Source organism: Musca vetustissima, unplaced genomic scaffold (assembly GCF_032173495.1).
Source record: "Musca vetustissima isolate MV318-11 ecotype Yass unplaced genomic scaffold, APGP_CSIRO_Mvet_v1 utg2114, whole genome shotgun sequence".
NCBI classification, from domain to species: domain Eukaryota; kingdom Metazoa; phylum Arthropoda; class Insecta; order Diptera; family Muscidae; genus Musca; species Musca vetustissima.
The window spans coordinates 72,645-92,581 of record NW_026879326.1 but is presented as its reverse complement, the minus strand read 5'-3'; the positions used below and the strand labels follow the sequence as shown (position 1 = coordinate 92,581).

Here is a 19,937-nt window from a genome sequence, read left to right as displayed (position 1 = left end):
GTACGACATTTTTTAATGCATTTGACCTTCGATGTCCCCAGTCACATATGAATAATTGCATTTACATAAATTTTTTAAGTTTTGTAATATTATTTACATTACATATTGTGCAGTATAGCTTATAAAGGATAGTCACATTGCTTTGGTTTCCCTGATTTAAAGGATCATATCAATCAATCCGAATGGAGCCCCTAATGTTGACTTAAGCCAATTTAATTTTTGATTTCTTAGAAATGTTTACAGTTTTCCTCTTTTATTACTTCGCTTTTTAATATTCATAGCGATTATAAAAAATAGAATATTGTAACAATTCATGTGAATATTATTTCTCTATTACATTAATGTTAATGTCATCTATTAAAGTCCTTCTTCGGATGTGGGCAGCCAAAAAGCCATATTTGTACAAGCTGAAGCCAATAGCATGTATTTCGGATTAAACTGAACACACTGAACTGGCCCAGGATGATCACCATTCAAGACGCAAACCTTGTAGCCTGTATCAGCATTCCACACATGAACACGGCCATCAGTACTTCCGGAAAATATGAATTGAGAGTCTGGGCTGAAACTGGCTTCAATTGGGATTCCTTTTGTGTTGGGGTAACCTGTGAAAGTCTGAAGTGGAGTTCCATGGAATGCATCAATCAATCTTATTATGGAACCATTGGTGCTAATAAGTATGGTCTTTCCATCTCTGGAAAACTTCAAGCCGGTCCAGTCACATTCTTTTTCTTGATTTAATTTGAATGTAACAAATGGACCCTTGTCAAATGATCTTAAATCATATAGTTTAATACTTTCTGAGTTTACACCGGCAGCAAAAATTAAACCCTCTGGATCGTACGCAGCTACGGGCCTTCCTGAAAGGTGCATCAATCCTTGACAATTTGGCGAACGAAGATCCCACAAACGTAAAGTTTTGTCCAAAGATCCGGACAAAAACGTATCCTCAACTGGAGATATGCAGAGCGATATTACTTTCTTTGTATGACCAGGAAAATATCGTAAATATTTGTTGTCATGCAGACTTAGATACCTTATTGTATCATCTACTTTTGTGGAACTATGTATTGCAGTGTTATTAGCGTGTGTAAAATGTATTAGGTCCACACCATATTTCTTAGAGTTCACTGTTCTCGATTGAGTCCCTTTTTCACAGTCATATATGACAATTTGGTCATCCTCACTGCAAGATATTAAATGTTCTCCATTTGGTGAAAAATCAATAGCATTGATTTTGTCTGTATTCTCCCTGAACACTTTCGCAACTTTGAAACTTCTTACTACAGGATCTATTAGTTTCATTTTTTACTTCTGTTTGTATTTTTTATTATTATACCAATATTAATTCATGTACTTAAAATATGCGTCGTTCCAAAGCGGACTAGTTCATACGATCTATTCCGAGTTATGAACTATCGGAACCATGGTATATTCCAAGATCTATTAATAAGGTCACCAACATGGCCTATAAATAAGGTCACCAAGGGAGACCAGCTGATTATCGATACCTCTCAAGTTTGCTGTCAAAATGCATTATTGTGAATTGACTTCCATTATGAAAACGTACACAGAGTTGAAATTTTTGACATTAGACTTGAGAAAAAACAGCTGTTTTCCGATTTCGATTGCTATCTTGGTGACCTTATTAATAGATCTTGTTATAGGCCCATGGTATAATAATAGAAGGTAACAGCAAGTGTTGTTGTACAACAAACGATACCACAACCACATGGAAATTTGTTGTTGTAAGTTCTACTAGTGTCAACTCATTTGACAGAAAAATGTAAACAAACAAACAAATTATCATCAAATTATTTTTATTTTGAAAATGAAATATTTTCGAATCCTCAAAATAAAAATTGAAAAACATGAATGAAAATCTATGAATACATTATCGTTTTTGCTGTTGTATCGTTTTTTGTACAACAACATGTTTCCCAACACAATTCACAATTTACCACTGAGAGAGAGAGAGAAACTCTCAACACCGATCCCGATCCCGACAAATATAAAACCACGCTAACATTTGAGAGTATTCATCGAAATTAAATTAATTTTGACAGTTTGGAACTTTTTCAGTAAAATTGAAAATGATGAATGAAAAGTAACAAATTGTCTAGTTTTTATATATACAGAGGGAAGTAAATTTTGTAATCTACATAATGCAATATGCATTTCTTTCCCTTTTGTTCTAATTAGCGTACAAAACGAGAAACAAATGTGGGGAAACCCAAACAAAAATTCTCCAATTTTTTAAATGTCACATTTGAATTGAGAAAATATAAAAATTTATTCATAGCAACAATATTTTCGGAAAAATGGAAAACATGAATTAAAAGTAAATAGATATAGGTTCATACTATAGTCAGGAGAAAGAGAATTATTTTTTCTATTTAGATCCAAGTAACAAAAAGTTTGAAATAAAAAAACTCTAATGACATGAATTAAGAATAGTGTTGTATGAACGGGTTAATTCATGTACCTAATTCTGAGAGCGAACTACGTTGTTCGAATGCCCGTCAGAACATGACATTACGCTCTCACACACTTACTCTTAATTTAGTTCTGTTTAACACTGATATAAATCCTCAACCACCCTCAAAAGCAAGGAAAATTTATATTGGAATCTGCCCATTGGTATTTGCAAAATCTTCGACGGATGTCCAGCTTAACTCATAGTTAGGCACAAAATCTTTGCAATTAAAGATAGATTCCGTAGTGGATCTTTGTATATTAATTTAAATTGAAAAACCGTACCTCGGCCCAAGAATTTCACATACGCTTAAGACAATATCGGTATACTGGCTACGTAACACAATCTTCATTATGTTGTGGTCTTTGAGAAGGGCTGATTTGGAAGCCACAATTAAATAAATATATACATATATAGGAGCAACGGGCAGGATGTGGTAAATTTTCAAAAACAAAAGATTTCAATTCCTCATAGATTATTTGTTGACAAAAAATTAAAACAAATAAATATTTGTTTTTGTTCATTTTTGACAAAAACTAATTGTCAGCATGACAATTTAATTTCTATAACAACAATGTTGTTTTTGTAAAATATTTGTTCTATCTGATGCTTACACCTTATTAAATACACCTTGATTATTACAAGATAGGGCACAGCTACCAACTGATTACAATTTTTTTTCTAGGTGGCTTGTTCCATCAAATCAAAATACATATATTCTAATTTATGCCATGTTCTGACGGTCATCCGAACAACGTAGTTCGCTCTCAGAATTACGTACATGAATTAACCCGTTCATACAACACTATTCATAATTCATGTCATCAGAGTTTTTAATTTCAATCTTTTTGTTTCTTGTTTTACACCAAAAATATAACATATTTTAGTGAAATACATAGGGATCTAAATAGAAAAAATAATTCTCTTTCTCCAGAATATAGTATGAACCCATATCGATTTACTTTTCATTCATGTTTTCCATTTTTTCTGAAAATGTTATTGTTTTTAATACATTTTTATATTTTCTCAATTCAAATGTCACATACTGTCACATATACAAATTTGGAGAATTTTTTGTTTGAGTTGCCCCGCATTTGTTTCTTGTTTTGTACGCTAATTAGAACCAAGGGAAAAGAAATATATATTGCATTATGTAGAAAACAAAATTTACATCCTGCTGCATATATAAAAACTATACAATTTTTTACTTTTCATTCATGATTTTCAATTTTACTGAAAAAGTTTGAAAATTTCATAAATATTTTCAAACTGTCAAAATTAATTTATTTTCGATAAATACTCTCAATTGTTAGGGATGGGACAAATTTCTTGGTTATTCGGAGAGTGATTCAAATTGAACAACGTACAAAAGTCGGTGTTCGCTCAGACAATTTTATATGGGGAACTAAGTAATTACTTCATAATTAAGGGTCGAACAACGAATGAGAGAGCAAACGACGCCCGTCTGTACATGGCATTAATTGAAATGAAAATGAAAGAAAGAAAATACAATATTTAACATGGTTGGCAACACTGCACATCGAATATAAGCAGAAATTATCCACTTTGACAGTTAATCGAGACATTAGCTGCTCTAAATGGACTACCTATTCATTGTGCCATGGAAGCAACCTTGTGTAAAAATCAAAGTACTAAATTCGGCTCCTAGAACTCTACACAGTTTCTAACTTCACAATTCGTGACGTGGAGCGACATTTTATAGGATTCTAAGATGGTTGCAAGATCTTCCTTTGGCTGGTGCTCCTCCATTCGAATATGGATATTGGCTATTTTGTTTTTTGGAGCGTTGCTTTCTTTACCTCCCGTCACTACAGGCCAGGGACACAGTCATGAGAATCCTAGTTTTAAATACTCAAAAGAAGCAAATGAGAATAAACACGTACATAAAGATGTCGAAGAAAAATTACATTCTTATAGGAGGTTGCCTTTAGGTATGTATTACCCATGGTTAATGTGTATTGGAATTTGTGTGTATTAACAACGATGTATTTAATAGATATGGGAAGCGTGTGGTTGTATTCGTTGGGATCCACATTGCTTATAAGCGCTGCACCCTTCTTAATTCTATTTCTGATACCTTTGGATAACAGCGAAGCTATGAGACCAAGACTTAAAATAATTTTAGCGTTTGCTTCGGGTGGTCTACTTGGAGACGCTTTTCTTCATCTAATTCCTCATTCGACACACCCTCATCACAAGCATGATAGTGAACATCACTCTCATAGTCATGGAGATGCTCATGGACATCACAGCCATGAAGATTTTCATGGACCTCACAGTCATGAAGGTTCTCATGCACATCACAACCATGACATTACAACGGGCTTATGGGTACTCGCAGGAATTATCGCATTTTTAACTGTGGAAAAAATGGTTCGGCTGTTGAAACAAGGATCGGGTCACAGTCATAACCATGGAAAATCAGAAAAGACGAAGATAACGAATGTTACGCCAAAAGAAGATGGAGTGGAAATATCAGGCTATTTAAATCTTGCTGCAGATTTTGCTCATAATTTTACGGATGGTCTTGCTATTGGAGCTTCATATTTGGCTGGCAATGAAATTGGTTTAGTTACCACCATAACTATTCTTTTGCATGAAGTTCCTCATGAAATTGGCGATTACGCCATTCTTATTAAATCTGGTTGTTCCAGGAAAAAGGCGATATGTCTCCAACTTTTAACAGCATTAGGTGCTTTAAGTGGAAATGCATTGGCATTAGTTGGCATTGGCGATGAATCTGATGCGGCACCCTGGGTGTTACCATTCACAGCTGGTGGCTTCATTTACATTGCAGCTGTAAGCGTACTTCCAGAATTGCTTGAAGAGACGACTAAGCTATGGCAATCAATAAAGGAAATTACTGCGTTATTACTAGGGGTAGCGATAATGATTTTTATAGCAAAATTTGAATAATATAAATATTTGATTAAAAAAAACATTTTTGTTTGAGTCAAATGTGATAAGTGTTCCAAACGGGCTAAGTTGAGTTTAGATCTCGCCTCCCTGATCACGAAAGTTTTAAATCTCCGTAGGAAGGCTGGCTATCGAAGAAAAATGTTTATATAAAAGGAGAAAGTCTTAAGTAACCGATTAGTTTAAAAAATGTTGATGCATTATCGAAAATATTCATCCTATCTATAGGAGAAAGTCTTCAATCCCCGATCGAAGGCCTCCTATTTTGGATAATGTTTTTTTAAAACGAATTTAAATACAAATATATTGTGTACGCTTTACAATCACACGAATATTACCTTCATCGGTCCATAAATGACGAAGTTTGGAACTTCAGAGGTCCTTATCTCGGGTAGTATGGACTTGCCCCATGAAAATTCCGAGATGAGGCTCTAACTCCACTCCAATATTTCGTCATCATAAATGCGAACGGACGTAACTACGAAAAATTCGAAATTGACTTTTTGTTTGATTATTGTTCGTCTAATAAAACTACATTTTCCCACAAAAATTTAGACATCTAACGTCAAAAACATCGATCTAATTAAAGAAATACAAACGGACGTAACTACAATAGCATGTATTTTTTAATGCAATCGGACGTAACTACACTCCTGTAAAGAACTAAAGCTCGCAATATTGAATATCGAAATTCTGAACTTATATTAATGTTACTTCTGGGATGTTTGATATTGAAAATGTCGGCCAATTTTTTACGGTAGCCCCCATATAGCGGTATCCCAAATTTCGTGCAAATCCAAAGAAATGTAGGGGCTTTAATGCACCATTTACACAAAATATGACGAAAATATGTGTGGGAGCTATGACTGAATCTGAACCGATTTCAACAAAAACTTAACACACGTCACCCCGGACGCTATACAAATTTTAGTTTCAATCTGATAATTATTCACTTTGTTGTATTACAATTGTGTTGTAGTTACGTCCTTTTGTTTCAGAAAATATCAAGTCAAAAGAACGTAACTGACATAAAATCTTAAAAATCTTTTGTTTTTGCAAAATAGTCAGGCTGAATCCCAGTTTGTTGTTTTTATAAAAAACAACTATTTATTAGTGGGGAAAAACTAAGGGAACTGATGAGGATTAATGGCCTGATCCGAAACTATAGTTTTCCCTGCCTTACCCCTCGGCAAACAATGCCATACATTCCCCACTAATAAACACTACCGAAGTTTTAAAAATTAAATAAATACGTCTCTACAGTGCGGTTAAACTAAAAAACTAAAATAAATAAATAATTATACTAAGTTTTATTACTATATAAAAAACAGTTTTTTGTGGTTTTGCACAATAGTAGTCATGTCTTATTCTAGATGCCAATCCCACGTGAATTTACTCGATCTTCGCCTTCGACTTATTCTAAGTGAATTTCACAGTGTTTTTTTCGCATTCTCGCTTTCGCCTTATTCTAAATGAAGTTGGAAATCCGCTTTTGGAAAAAATTAGTTATTCTGGATTATACGGCGTGGGAGAATGAGATGACATATTGTGCGGAATTTTTGCTAATAAATTTAAAGGAAACTGACTACAAAAACATAAGTAATAAATATATTTATGAAAAAGACTAGCAGACCCGGCAAACGTTGTTTTGCCCTATCAGAATTGCATCAATCTAGGTTTTGTAAAAATTAACGAATTCATGAAAAATATATTTCAGAAACTTTTTACCATTTAATTTATGTCAAATTTCCGCAATAAAAAAAATTCGCATAATATTTTCCTCGCAACGGTAAACCTTTATTTACTGATACCCCGATATATTAAGTAATGTTTTGTTTTTCACAATAGTCAGGCTTAATCCCAGTTTATTGTTTTTATTAAAACAACTATTTATTAGTGGGGAATGTGTTAAGTAATAGTAGTATGGTTAACTATTAAATTATGTCAGTATGTATGGTATTTCAGTTTATCAATTGGTGGAACTTATTCCACCAAACATAAGTAAGGATGACGTAATTACTATTCATATTTTAATCACATACGATTCATAAGTCTTTGGAATCATCAAAATTGGTGCAGACGTTCTTGAGTTATGTTTTTCTTTTTTATGTTTTTCTCAAAATTTTCGTTGGTAAAACTCTTCCCACTGCAATTAAAAACAACCGTAGGAAAATGTGAGTCAAATTGGTGCAGTCGTTATCAATGGAAACATTTTTCACATCATGAAAAATATATTTGAGGAACAATAAAAGCACATATAACTTAGACACCTAGAGCATCTAATGCCCAAATTGTACGTACAGGCACTATGGGGCGTGAGGAGTGTTTCTGTGTAGTTAGAAGTTCATCCGACAGATGGCGCAATATTTAGTTTTTTTTTGTGTTTTTGCAACGAAACTCAAGAACTACTGCACCGATTTTGACCAAGAGTTTAGCGATCACGAACATACACGTAATTTTTATATATATAGAGATAGAGAAGAGATTATTATTATTATACTAGCAGACCCGGCAAACGTTGTTTTTCCGTATCAAATTTGCATCAATTTAAGTTTTTCCACCAAACATTTTTCCGGAGAAGGTCAAGTTTTGATCTAACTACTCTCACCTCAAAAGATTATTTAGTATGGATTGCGTAAATACTATTCCTATTTTAATCACATACGATTCGTAAATCCTTTGAGTAATTAACATTTGTGCAGACGTTCTCGAGTTATGAAAGGTGTAAGTAATACAACATTCGATTACTTCAATCTCCGACCTTTTTATGTTTTTCTCAAAAATTTCTTTGGCAAAACTCTTCCCACAGCAATCAAAAACAACCGTAGGTGTAGCATGCCACATTATTGCAGACCTGTATGTTTCAGATTAGGTTCTTGTAAATTGATTTAAATTAACAGTTTAACCATAAGGACATCTCATACATCATATATTACCATTTTCCTTTGTTCATTAGTAAATTCATAAATTTTTAGGCCTGGAAGTATCGCATTAGATAGCAGCTTAAACAAGGTTTCTTCCCAGAGTTTTTGTAGAAACTCGGCCATTTTGTCACCCATCACCTCAGTGCTAAGTTGAAATCTTAAGAAGTTTTTATAATAATACCTTTGAATCATATAAGATTTTAATAGTGAATTTAAAACCACAAAAACCATTTTGTTTTCTGATTTAATCATCAGGTGAGTTTCACTCAATTTCTCAGTAAAGTTATTCAGAAATTTATTAGTGCTCAATTTTTTAGATAAGTGTCAAATTTCGGATTAAAACTCAGGCAAATTGATGAAACATTAACCATCCCATCGTATTCTTTTTTTTCAATTATTACAACTGGTAATATGAGCCCTTTTAGTTTCTCTATAAATCTTTAAAGTCTGCTCTTATTTAGATCGATTGTCTGACTTAATTGAGCGCACCCTCCTTAGTTTTAGTTTCGTTGATTGACATATAGTATTAAGCGCTTCGTAATTAGTTTGATCTTATTCAAAGATTTTCTTTCACTTTGCTTAATAAGTCTATAGTCCTTCCAAGGTCTTAGGAGCTATGGCTACAAACAACACTGAAAACCCTAGTGTGAGTGGTGATTCTGGTGAATCGGTTATGTGCAATGCTTGCGTTAATCCCGTAACCACAAAGTCACACATTTACAAAACAGATTGTGGACATGTATTTCACAAAAGCTGTCTACTATCGTGCACCAAAACTAGACCATACTGCCCGGTTTGTAACGCAAGGGTCAGTTTAGAACCTCCCACTCCTAGTGCCTCCATTATCACGACTAGGTCGCAGAAAAGATTGACCACCCAAAAAGCAGGTAGTCAGGAAGTGCGAGAAACAGAACACGCATCTACAGTTGCCGATGGTTCTCTAAATACCGTCCCTTTAGCTTCGAATACTACAAACACGAATCCAAGTTCAGATATTAGGGAAATGGTAACAACAATGCTTGCTGCGAATCAAGCACAGATGATGGCTTCGCTAGGGAATGAGATTTCTCGCTTGGTACAGTCTAGTTTAGAAGCCAACTTATCAAGATAAACAGCAGGCAAATAGTGTCAAATAACGAAATCGGAAAACATGCTTGACGTGTGGTCACATTTGAGCAAATATTTTCACAATATAACAGTTTGATCAAACTGTCAAAAAACAAAAATATATTTGCTCGATATTTTCCAAGAAATTATGGAAGAGGAGCAGCTTCAATTATTGTATTGTACGAAGAAAATAAAGTTAAAAAAATAAGAAAAGGTCATGGGTTCGTGAATGAGTGCGTGATTGTGTATATTGTAAGGCCATCCAAGAATATTCTGTGGATTCTGTTCAAAATTTCCCTTCAACTCGTCGCTCGGAAAGTGGTTATAGTAGTGATATTGATCGTGGTGGTGGAGCAACAGCAGCAAAAAGCACTATTTTCCAATATGTTAATGAGTATTTGGGATGTTTGATATTGAAAATGTCGGCCAATTTTTTACGGTAGCCCCCATATAGCGGTATCCCAAATTTAAGGCTTTTCTTATTTTTTAACTAATCAGTGTGGAAAAGTACCCTGTGCAAAGTTTTATCGCTATCGGAGAAATATTTAATGCCTTTTGTGCATCATTTACATAAAATCGGTGGAAACTGTATCACTCAAGACTCAATTCAGTATGCTATGCCAAATTTCGTGCAAATCCAAAGAAATATAGGGGCTTTAATGCACCATTTACACAAAATATGACGAAAATATGTGTGGGAGCTATGACTGAATCTGAACCGATTTCAACAAAAACTTAACACACGTCACCCCGGACGCTATACAAATTTTAGTTTCAATCTGATAATTATTCGCTTTGTTGTATGACAATTGTGTTGTATTTACGTCCTTTTGTTTCAGAAAATATCAAGTCAAAAGAACGTAACTGACATAAAATCTTAAAAATCTTTTGTTTTTGCAAAATAGTCAGGCTGAATCCCAGTTTGTTGTTTTTATAAAAAAACAACTATTTATTAGTGGGGAAAAAACTAAGGGAACTGATGAGGATTAGTGGCCTGATCCGAAACTATAGTTTTCCCTGCCTCGGCAAACAATGCCATACATTCCCCACTAATAAACACTACCGAAGTTTTAAAAATTAAAAAAAAAATTAAATAAATACGTCTCTACAGTGCGGTTAAACTAAAAAAAAAATAAAATAAATAATTATACTAAGTTTTATTAATATGTAAAAAACAGTTTTTTGTGGTTTTGCACAATAGTAGTCATGTCTTATTCTAGATGCCAATCCCACGTGAATTTACTCAATCTTCGCCTTCGACTTATTCTAAGTGAATTTCACAGTGTTTTTTTCGCGTTCTCGCTTTCGCCTTATTCTAAATGAAGTTGGAAATCCGCTTTTGGAAAAAATTAGTTATTCTGGATTATACGGCGTGGGAGAATGAGATGACATATTGTGCGGAATTTTTGCTAATAAATTTAAAGGAAACTGACTACAAAAACATAAGTAATAAATATATTTATGAAAAAGACTAGCAGACCCGGCAAACGTTGTTTTGCCCTATCAGAATTGCATCAATCTAGGTTTTGTAAAAATTAACGAATTCATGAAAAATATATTTCAGAAACTTTTTACCATTTAATTTATGTCAAATTTCCGCAATAAAAAAAATACGCATAATATTTTCCTCGCAACGGTAAACCTTTATTTACTGATACCCCGATATATTAAGTAATGTTTTGTTTTTCACAATAGTCAGGCTTAATCCCAGTTTATTGTTTTTATTAAAACAACTATTTATTAGTGGGGAATGTGTTAAGTAATAGTATTATGGTTAACTATTAAATTATGTCAGTATGTATGGTATTTCAGTTTAACAATTGGTGGAACTTATTCCACCAAACATAAGTAAGGATGGCGTAATTACTATTCATATTTTAATCACATACGATTCATAAGTCTTTGGAATCATCAAAATTGGTGCAGACGTTCTTGAGTTATGTTTCTCTTTTTTATGTTTTTCTCAAAATTTTCGTTGGTAAAACTCTTCCCACTGCAATTAAAAACCACCGTAGGAAAATGTGAGTCAAATTGGTGCAGTCGTTATCAATGGAAACATTTTTCACATCATGAAAAATATATTTGAGGAACAATAAAAGCACATATAACTTAGACACCTAGAGCATCTAATGCCCAAATTGTACGTACAGGCACTATGGGGCGTGAGGAGTGTTTCTGTGTAGTTAGAAGTTCATCCGACAGATGGCGCAATATTTAGTTTTTTTTTGTGCTTTTGCAACGAAACTCAAGAACTACTGCACCGATTTTGACCAAGAGTTTAGCGATCACGAACATACACGTAATTTTTATATATATAGAGATAGAGAAGAGATTATTATTATACTAGCAGACCCGGCAAACGTTGTTTTTCCGTATCAAATTTGCATCAATTTAAGTTTTTCCACCAAACAGTTTTCAGGAGAAGGTCAAGTTTTGATCTAACTACTCTCACCTCAAAAGATTATTTAGTATGGATTGCGTAAATACTATTCCTATTTTAATCACATACGATTCGTAAATCCTTTGAGTAATTAAAAATGAGCCTACGGATGGTTCCCGTAGAAGGGGAAGGCCACGAATTAGATGGAAAGACCAAGTAGAAAACAACATCTTGGAACGTGGTCTTCCAAATTGGTGGACTTGCGCACAAGACCGACGCGCTTGGAAATCTTTTTTAAGCTCGGCTTATGGAACAACCGTTCTGTAACAAGCCAGCTAAGTAAGTAGGTAAGTAAGTAATTAAAATTTGTGCAGACGTTCTCGAGTTATGAAAGGTGTAAGTAATACAACATTCGATTACTTCAATTGTTATGTCACCCTCGTGTAAACATACCATAGACCATCTGTCATCAGGCAATGATCGATTATGATATCGATTAGTCGATTCCTTGCCAGCTTTTTATCGGACTAAGGTGCCCTTATTTCTTTCTCTTTTTGCATTGATTGCAATTTTGGCGTCATTTCAAAAGTGCAAAGCGAAAAAGAAAGACGTACAGGCCAATAAATCTGCAGTTGTGCAAAGTAACTAAATTAATAGTAGTGAAGTGAAAAGGTACAGCCTCAATAGAAATTTTAATTAATACCCCAATTGGAGTATTATTTTATTTGGCTGGTTATTTGAGTTTTTCTTGAAATTGGCATAGCGGTATTTCTAACGGTACCCAACCGCGTGAGCACCTCAGTGTGTAGTTTTGGAAACCACGTGCCCTCATTCATAGCGGTATTTCATTCAAATTTCTGAAAAGTGAATCAAACCCAATTCAAGTCACAACTTGTTGATGCCGGCTATCAATTGTGGATGTCATTTAGCCACACCGAAGCAGCAGTAAATTTGTGTATTGTGCATAACGGAATATCAAAATTGAACACCTTTGTGGATCATCAAACATTTAGTAAAATCAATTACCACCACCAACTCCATCGTCGTCCACAGCGCAAGTACATCCTGCTGGACATAGCAAATAGATGCATCAGGCTCCCGGTAATGTTTTGAGTTACGTACAACTGTAAGTAAAGAGACAGTCTGCGTCCATCTTTTGTGTCATCTGGTACCCTATCCAACCAGTCACAGACGGGAAGGTTAGGGACCACATATTTTTACCACATATCCTCGACGGTCAGCCGAGTACAGTTAGGCATTTATGGTCTATACCAAAATACTCCATATGCCACCAATATGTATTTTCAATTTTTACACTCGAAATAATCCAGTTCGTCCAAATTCCATTACATCATCATGTGTCAATTTAAAAGTCAACAATTTCAACCAAAATTAATGTCATCTATTTTTTTTTCTTTTGCAACATTTAATACTAAAATTTAATTTTCTGTTCAATAATAATATTTATATATACATATATAATATATACATATATAAGTTCACATAGATGTATGTTAATATAAGGATATATTACATAATAATTATTCAATATATTATATAATATACAGTATTTAATATATATACTGATACATATATACATGGTGCATACCTATATATATATACGTATGTAATATATATTAATGTGTAAAATTAGGCCATATGAAGTTTTAGTTGGTTCCATCAACCGTTATGTATATATGTATGTAATTGAGTATGTATGTATTCATATATATATAAATTTAAAGAGAAAAATTCTCAACCCAATATTTCTTCTATTCATTTTTATTAATTTTAATTTAAACCTCTTTTTTTATATAATTTATATATATAAGTTTTTCCTTTTTGAATATTTTCTGTTAAATGTTGATCCCTATTCGCAACCAAATTTAGTGTGAATATTTCAGGATAGACCCATTGAGCTCGATAGGTTATATATACGTCCTTTATAAAATAATTTAGTGCACAGTGGCACGAGAATTGGGATGAACATACAAATTTAATTCAAATTTTGTATGAACTTTCCTTAATTGTAATCATCGTTTTGAATTCATTTGTATTATACGTTAGATTTAAGTAAATCTAAGACTTGTTTTTCTTTGAATTAATGGAATAAAACTTAAAAGAATTTATGAAATGAAAAAAAATGAAAGCAATTAAATATTATAATATGTTTTAATAAATTATCAAAGGGGATAATGTAAAATAAGGGTGAAGTCAATATAGGTCATAGGGGTATCTCACCATAGTGAGAGCCCAAAAAGGGGATTCACGTCGGAATCCATAGGGTGGGCGATGAAGGTATCCATCAACACCTGGATACCAGAAAACAGCACTGTCTTGAATATAACGCAACAACAATTTCTATTTTTTTTTTGAATTTTATTTTATATTAGTAACGCAATTTCTTGTTGTCTCTGTTATGCACACCACTGAGAGTGCCGACTGAGAAGAGCCGGAGCAAACATAAATAGATCGATACCACTGTCATCTAGGTATACTTAAACGATATCGACCTCTCGTTTTGAGAACGTGCATATATAACAGAGTGAGTTACAACAAAATGGCGCCCAACGTGAAGGCCAGGTCCATCCTGGTACCTCTTTTGAATTTTTGGATTTTGATTACGTTTTTGTTTTCGACTTGAGTTGTTACCTAATGATAACACTCAATAGCGACTTAGCGTGATTGATAAATATTTTATTCTAGATTTCCATCGTATAGAATGGTATTTTATATGTCATTGAATTGTCGTTTTTATTACGGTATCAATTTTGCGATAAAATACAGCAAATTCTGAATTTTTATTTGGAACATAAAGTTATATAGTCATTCGCTGTGGTAAATATATGACCAACAGTTGAATTTGCGATAACTAATGTGTTTCATTTTTGAGTTACTAATTAGAATTTCTGTCTAAGATCATATTGTTTGTTGCGTTTCAGATATGCTGTTGTTTTCCTATATTGACTTCTTTAAACTAACCTTTTTACATTTCCCTTTATATTGAATGAGATTTATATACTTGATTTTCTGAAGATGAAAATTTAATATTTGTTTTCGACGAATATTTTAGTGCACATTTTGGCTTTTTGAGTATTTGTTTTTGACTACAATTTTGGAGTATAACCTTTTGATGAAATTTTTATAAATTTAACTCTGTTGTTGGACCTTAAATACATTTTTTTTTTTGATTTTTAAAATTTAAAAATTTTTATTGGAATTTATTTCGGATTTTACATTTGGATTGAATTAAATTATTTTCCTGATTGTTTGGCATCATGCAACCAGCAGCCTCAGCGATACCGAAGCCTCACGGCAGGACCACTCGTTCCAATAGTAGGGCCGCAGGAAATTTGATAGATAACCAGGGTAATACACAGCCAGAAGATTTAGATAGTGGTAACGGCATTACGCCGACAAATGTAGATGATAATGAATGTCGATCTTTACCAGCGGAAGTAACTGGTGATAACAGTACAGTTACTAGAACTTCTTTTAGTCCACTCACAATTCGTGGAAATAGTGTTGACCGAGCTGAACGATTGAGTAGTACAGGTATTGTTGAAGTGGTGGAGACAGCGTTAGAAGCTTCTCAAGCCTCGATGATAGAAGTCATGAGAAAAGAAATGCAGTCGGCAGTAGCGGCAGCAGTGAAAGTTGCTCTTTCACAATCCCCTATTACTCCGTGTAATCCTTCTGACGGTTATGTTTCACCGGCGCAAAATATAAACTGGCCACACGACTTACCACCAATGCAAACCGATACTAGGCATGTAGCTTCCGGTAGACAAAATAGTGAATTTCAGAATTTTGATGGCAGAGATTGTTTTAATAGGTCAAAATATCCGTATATTAATAAGTGGGGAATTAAATTCGATGCAACGCCAAAGACACCACAGATTGAAGATTTCCTTTTTAGAATTGAGAGATTGCGTAGAAGTTATGGATGTTCGGAAAGAGAACTTCTTGATGGATTTCATCATTTATTGGAAGGCTGTGCCAGCCAATGGTATTGGGGTCAAATCCGGCAGTATCCAAATATGAACTGGGAGAATTTGAAGGTTAATATTACTCATGAATTCCAGCGTTTTCAATCCAATTTGGACGTCATGCGTCAAATTATGGACAGGAAGCAGGGAAGGGATGAGTCTGCAACTCAATATATAGATGCGATAACCAGTTTGCGTACTCAATTAAGAGAACCTTTAAAGGATTTTGAAGTCATAGACATTTTGAAAGCAGGATTAAAACCCAAACTTGCACATCTGACTTTTAGTGGTAGTTTTTATTCTGTTGAACAATTTCGTAATGAAGTTAGAAAAGCCGAAGAGTTTTTAGAACGAGAATCTTCTCAAAGAATAAGACCAAACGCACCTTCTCGAATGCTGAATGAAATTTTCGAATCCGAAACTGACGATATGGTTAATGAAGTTGATGAGTTGAGATTTAGATCGAAAGCAGCAATTGCTACCAATAAAGATTCTTCTCGTTGTTGGAACTGTGGAGATCATAGCCATGTTTTTAAACAATGCACCAGTTCCAAACGATCTTTATTTTGCTTTCGATGTGGTACTCCGGTGTTACAGCTCCACAATGCAACAATTGCAAACAGCAAAGCCGAGCAGGTAATTCCTCAAAAACAGAATCAGTTTCAACTCAGACTGTAGATTGACTAGGTTCGAAAGATGTTTCCACTTCCATAGACCAAAATTTTACTGACCAGATTGTAACCTCCGATTATACACATAAATCCAAACCAAATTTAACATTGCCTTTCCATGTCCGCATGGCTAACTATTTGAAAACCCGTGATAGAATTTTTAATGCTGAAATATCTGCAAATCCTGTTGATTTTATTTCCAAACGAATCTTGAATACTCGCGAACGATACAAGCGTAGACGTCTTAGAAGAATATCGATTTCGTCAGCAACCTTTTCTGAATTCAAAACTAATGATCCTCGACCATTTCGAGAAGTTTTAGTAAATGGTGAATCTGTGTTAGCACTTTTTGACAGTGGTGCAACTGTTACTTGCTTAGGCAAAGATTGTTTTTCTCTGATCGACAGACTAAATATCCAAGTTATTCCTGTTTATAAATGTAGTGTTGGTACGGCAAATGGACAACGTGTTTCCTGTGCCGGAAAAGTTAAAGTAGATCTCACGTTCGATGATCAGACGCAGGCCATGGAAGTATATTTAATTCCGGGTCTTGAGAATTTCATGTATTGTGGCGTTGATTTCTGGAAGAAATTTAACATAGCACCGAAACTTATTAGCAGTATAGAGATCAATTCTGTAATTAATGATTCTGATATGCATTCTTTATCTGATGATCAATCAGCTCAGCTGGAAAAGGCTAAGGAATGTTTTCTAGATTTTGATAAGTATGGTCTCGGTAAAACCCATTTAGAGGAGCACATCATTGATACTGGTGATGCGGTTCCAATTAAACAGCGACATTATACTGTGTCTCCAGCTGTTGAGTCACTAATTTATCAAGAATTAGATCGCATGTTAAGTTTAGGTGTTATTGAACCCAGTATGTCTGCATGGAATTCGCCGGTCACTCTCGTTCGACGTGGAGAGAAGAATAGGCTGTGTTTAGATGCACGCAAGTTAAATGAGGTAACCGTGAAGGATGCTTATCCTCTCCCGTTTATCGATTCTCTTTTAGGCCGACTTCAGGACACCTACTTTATTTCTAGTATTGATCTTAAGGATGCTTTTTGGCAAGTTCCTCTGGCAGTTGACAGCCGTCCGAAGACTGCGTTTACAGTGCCGGGGAGACCACACTATCAATTTACTGTCATGCCGTTTGGGTTGTGCAACGCAGCTCAGCGGTTATGTCGATTGATGGATAGAGTGATCTCGCCGGTCCTGAAAAACAAGGTTTTCGTATACCTTGATGACCTATTAGTCGTATCGCCAGATTTTGAGACTCATGTTGATCTGTTGCGCAAGGTAGGAGAGATGCTGTCCAGAGCGAATTTGACCATTAACTTAAGAAAGTCCAAGTTCTGTCGTCGAGAGTTAAGATATTTAGGCTATATAGTCGGTGAAGGTAAACTCAAGCCAGATCCTTCCAAAATAAACAGTATTACGGATATACCAATTCCTAAAACAACTCGTGATGTCCGCAGATTTTTAGGAATGGCTTCTTGGTTTAGACGTTTTATTCGGAATTATGCCGAAATCACTGCTTCAATTACAAGTACTTTGAAGAAAGGAAAACCTTTTTGTTTCGATGGACAAGCGATTGACTCATTTAATAAATTGAAAGTAGCTTTGACTACTAGTCCCGTTCTAAGTCATCCCGTTTTCGATAAGAGATTTTATGTCCAGTGCGATGCTTCCAATCTAGGCATTGGTGCAGTCTTATACCAATTAGACGCTGAAGGTCTGGAACGTCCCATAGCTTTTCATTCCGCACAGTTATCGAAGGCTGAACAAAATTATAGTGTCACTGAACGTGAATGTTTAGCGGTTATCAGTGCCATTAAGAAATTTCGCCCGTTTATAGAACTAATGCCTTTTACTGTTGTTACGGATCACAGTGCTTTAAAATGGCTTATGGGACAGAAGGATCTCAGTGGTCGTTTAGCTAGATGGAGTCTGAAGCTCCAAACTTTCAATTTTGATATTCAGCATCGTAAAGGATCGCAAAATGTTGTCGCCGACACATTATCTCGTTTACATATGGATGAAATAAATATGTTCATTTCCGAAAAGCCATTAATTGATTTAGAATCTGATGAATTTAAATGTGAGGAGTATACACAGTTGATTGAAGTAATACGCGAGAACGAAGATAAACTTCCCGATTTAAAAATTGTCGATTCTTTTGTTTACAAGAAAACTCTTCCGTCGGATGGCAATCCAGTTCATGAGAATTTCACTTGGAAACTTTGGGTTCCTACTGGTTTAACCGAATCACTTATTGAGAATGCGCATAAGTCTATAGTAAAAAGTCATTGTGGTATTGGTAGAACTATCGCTGCACTTAGACAATATTTTTATTGGCCTAAGATGGCAAGACAAGTACGAGACTTTGTAAATCGTTGTATTGTTTGTAAGGAGACAAAAGCTCCAAATAAAATCTTAAGAGCCAAAATGGGCAATGAAACCGTTACGGACAGGCCATGGCAAAAGATTTTTATTGATTTTATTGGTCCATTTCCGAGGTTAGGCAACACATTTATTTTCATCGTGTTAGATCACTTGACGAAATTTGTTCTTTTGAAACCAATGGCCAAAGCAAATTCGAAAAATGTCATTAAATTTTTAGAGTCTGAAGTTTTTCAAAAATTTGGTGTGCCACAATTAGTCCATTCTGATAATGGCAAACAATTTGTATCTGTTGAGTTCACTTCATTTTTAGAGAAATATGGTTGCAAACAGATTCGAAACGCGGTGTACTCTCCCCAAGCGAATGCTTCCGAGAGGGTCAATCGGACAATTATCGCGGCGATCAGATCGTACGTTTCGGAGGATCAAAAGGATTGGGATAAATATCTTTCCGCAATCGAATGTTCTTTAAGATCCACTTTGCACACATCAACCGGATTTACACCATATTTTTCACTATTTGGGACACACATGATAACACACGCGAGTGAATACGATTTGGCACACAAACTTGGGACTTTAGAAGACGGTACAGTAGATATAGTCACGAAACACGACATTTTGCAATTGGTTCGAGATAGGATTAAAAATAAACTGCACGATGTTTTTGAAAAATCTGCCACACACTACAACACACGATCACGCGAAGTTAATTTTAAACCGGGGCAGGAAATACTGAGACGGAACTTCATTTTGAGTGACGCATCCCGCCATCTTAATTCGAAGTTGTGTCAGAAGTTTGTGAAGTGTAGAGTTGTACGGAAGATAGGGACCTCACTATACGAAATTGAAGACCTCCAGGGAAAGAAATTAGGGGTCTATCATTCGAAAGATTTGCAGCATATGGTACCGACGAAATAGATTCGCCCGGCTTTTGTTTTGATTTATCAGGGTCCCGGTTCTTCCCCACTTCTCTTATTCTTCGGTTGACTTCCCGAATCAGTATGCTTCCGGCAGGCCTCCACCAACGTGTTCGGGTTTGTTATG

At 34.8% G+C, this 19,937-nt stretch overlaps 2 protein-coding genes across 2 annotated transcripts; one reads left to right on the top strand and one right to left on the bottom strand.

Moving 5' to 3' along the window:
* Positions 1-357: 357 nt before the first annotated feature.
* LOC133324146 (WD repeat-containing protein 82) lies at positions 358-1,305 on the bottom strand. The gene has a single exon (XM_061533031.1). The coding sequence runs from the start codon at positions 1,303-1,305 to the stop codon at positions 358-360; it is 948 nt and encodes a 315-aa protein (XP_061389015.1).
* A 3,190-nt stretch (positions 1,306-4,495) lies between these two features.
* LOC133324147 (protein catecholamines up) lies at positions 4,496-5,413 on the top strand. Its single transcript, XM_061533032.1, has one exon. It carries the CDS (start codon positions 4,496-4,498, stop codon positions 5,411-5,413), a length of 918 nt encoding a protein of 305 aa, XP_061389016.1.
* Positions 5,414-19,937: the final 14,524 nt, after the last annotated feature.

Coding starts and splice junctions, on each gene's coding strand:
- LOC133324146 (XM_061533031.1), bottom strand. CDS start 1,305: ATGAAACTAATAGATCCTGTAGTAAGAAGTTTCAAAGTTGCGAAAGTG.
- LOC133324147 (XM_061533032.1), top strand. CDS start 4,496: ATGGGAAGCGTGTGGTTGTATTCGTTGGGATCCACATTGCTTATAAGC.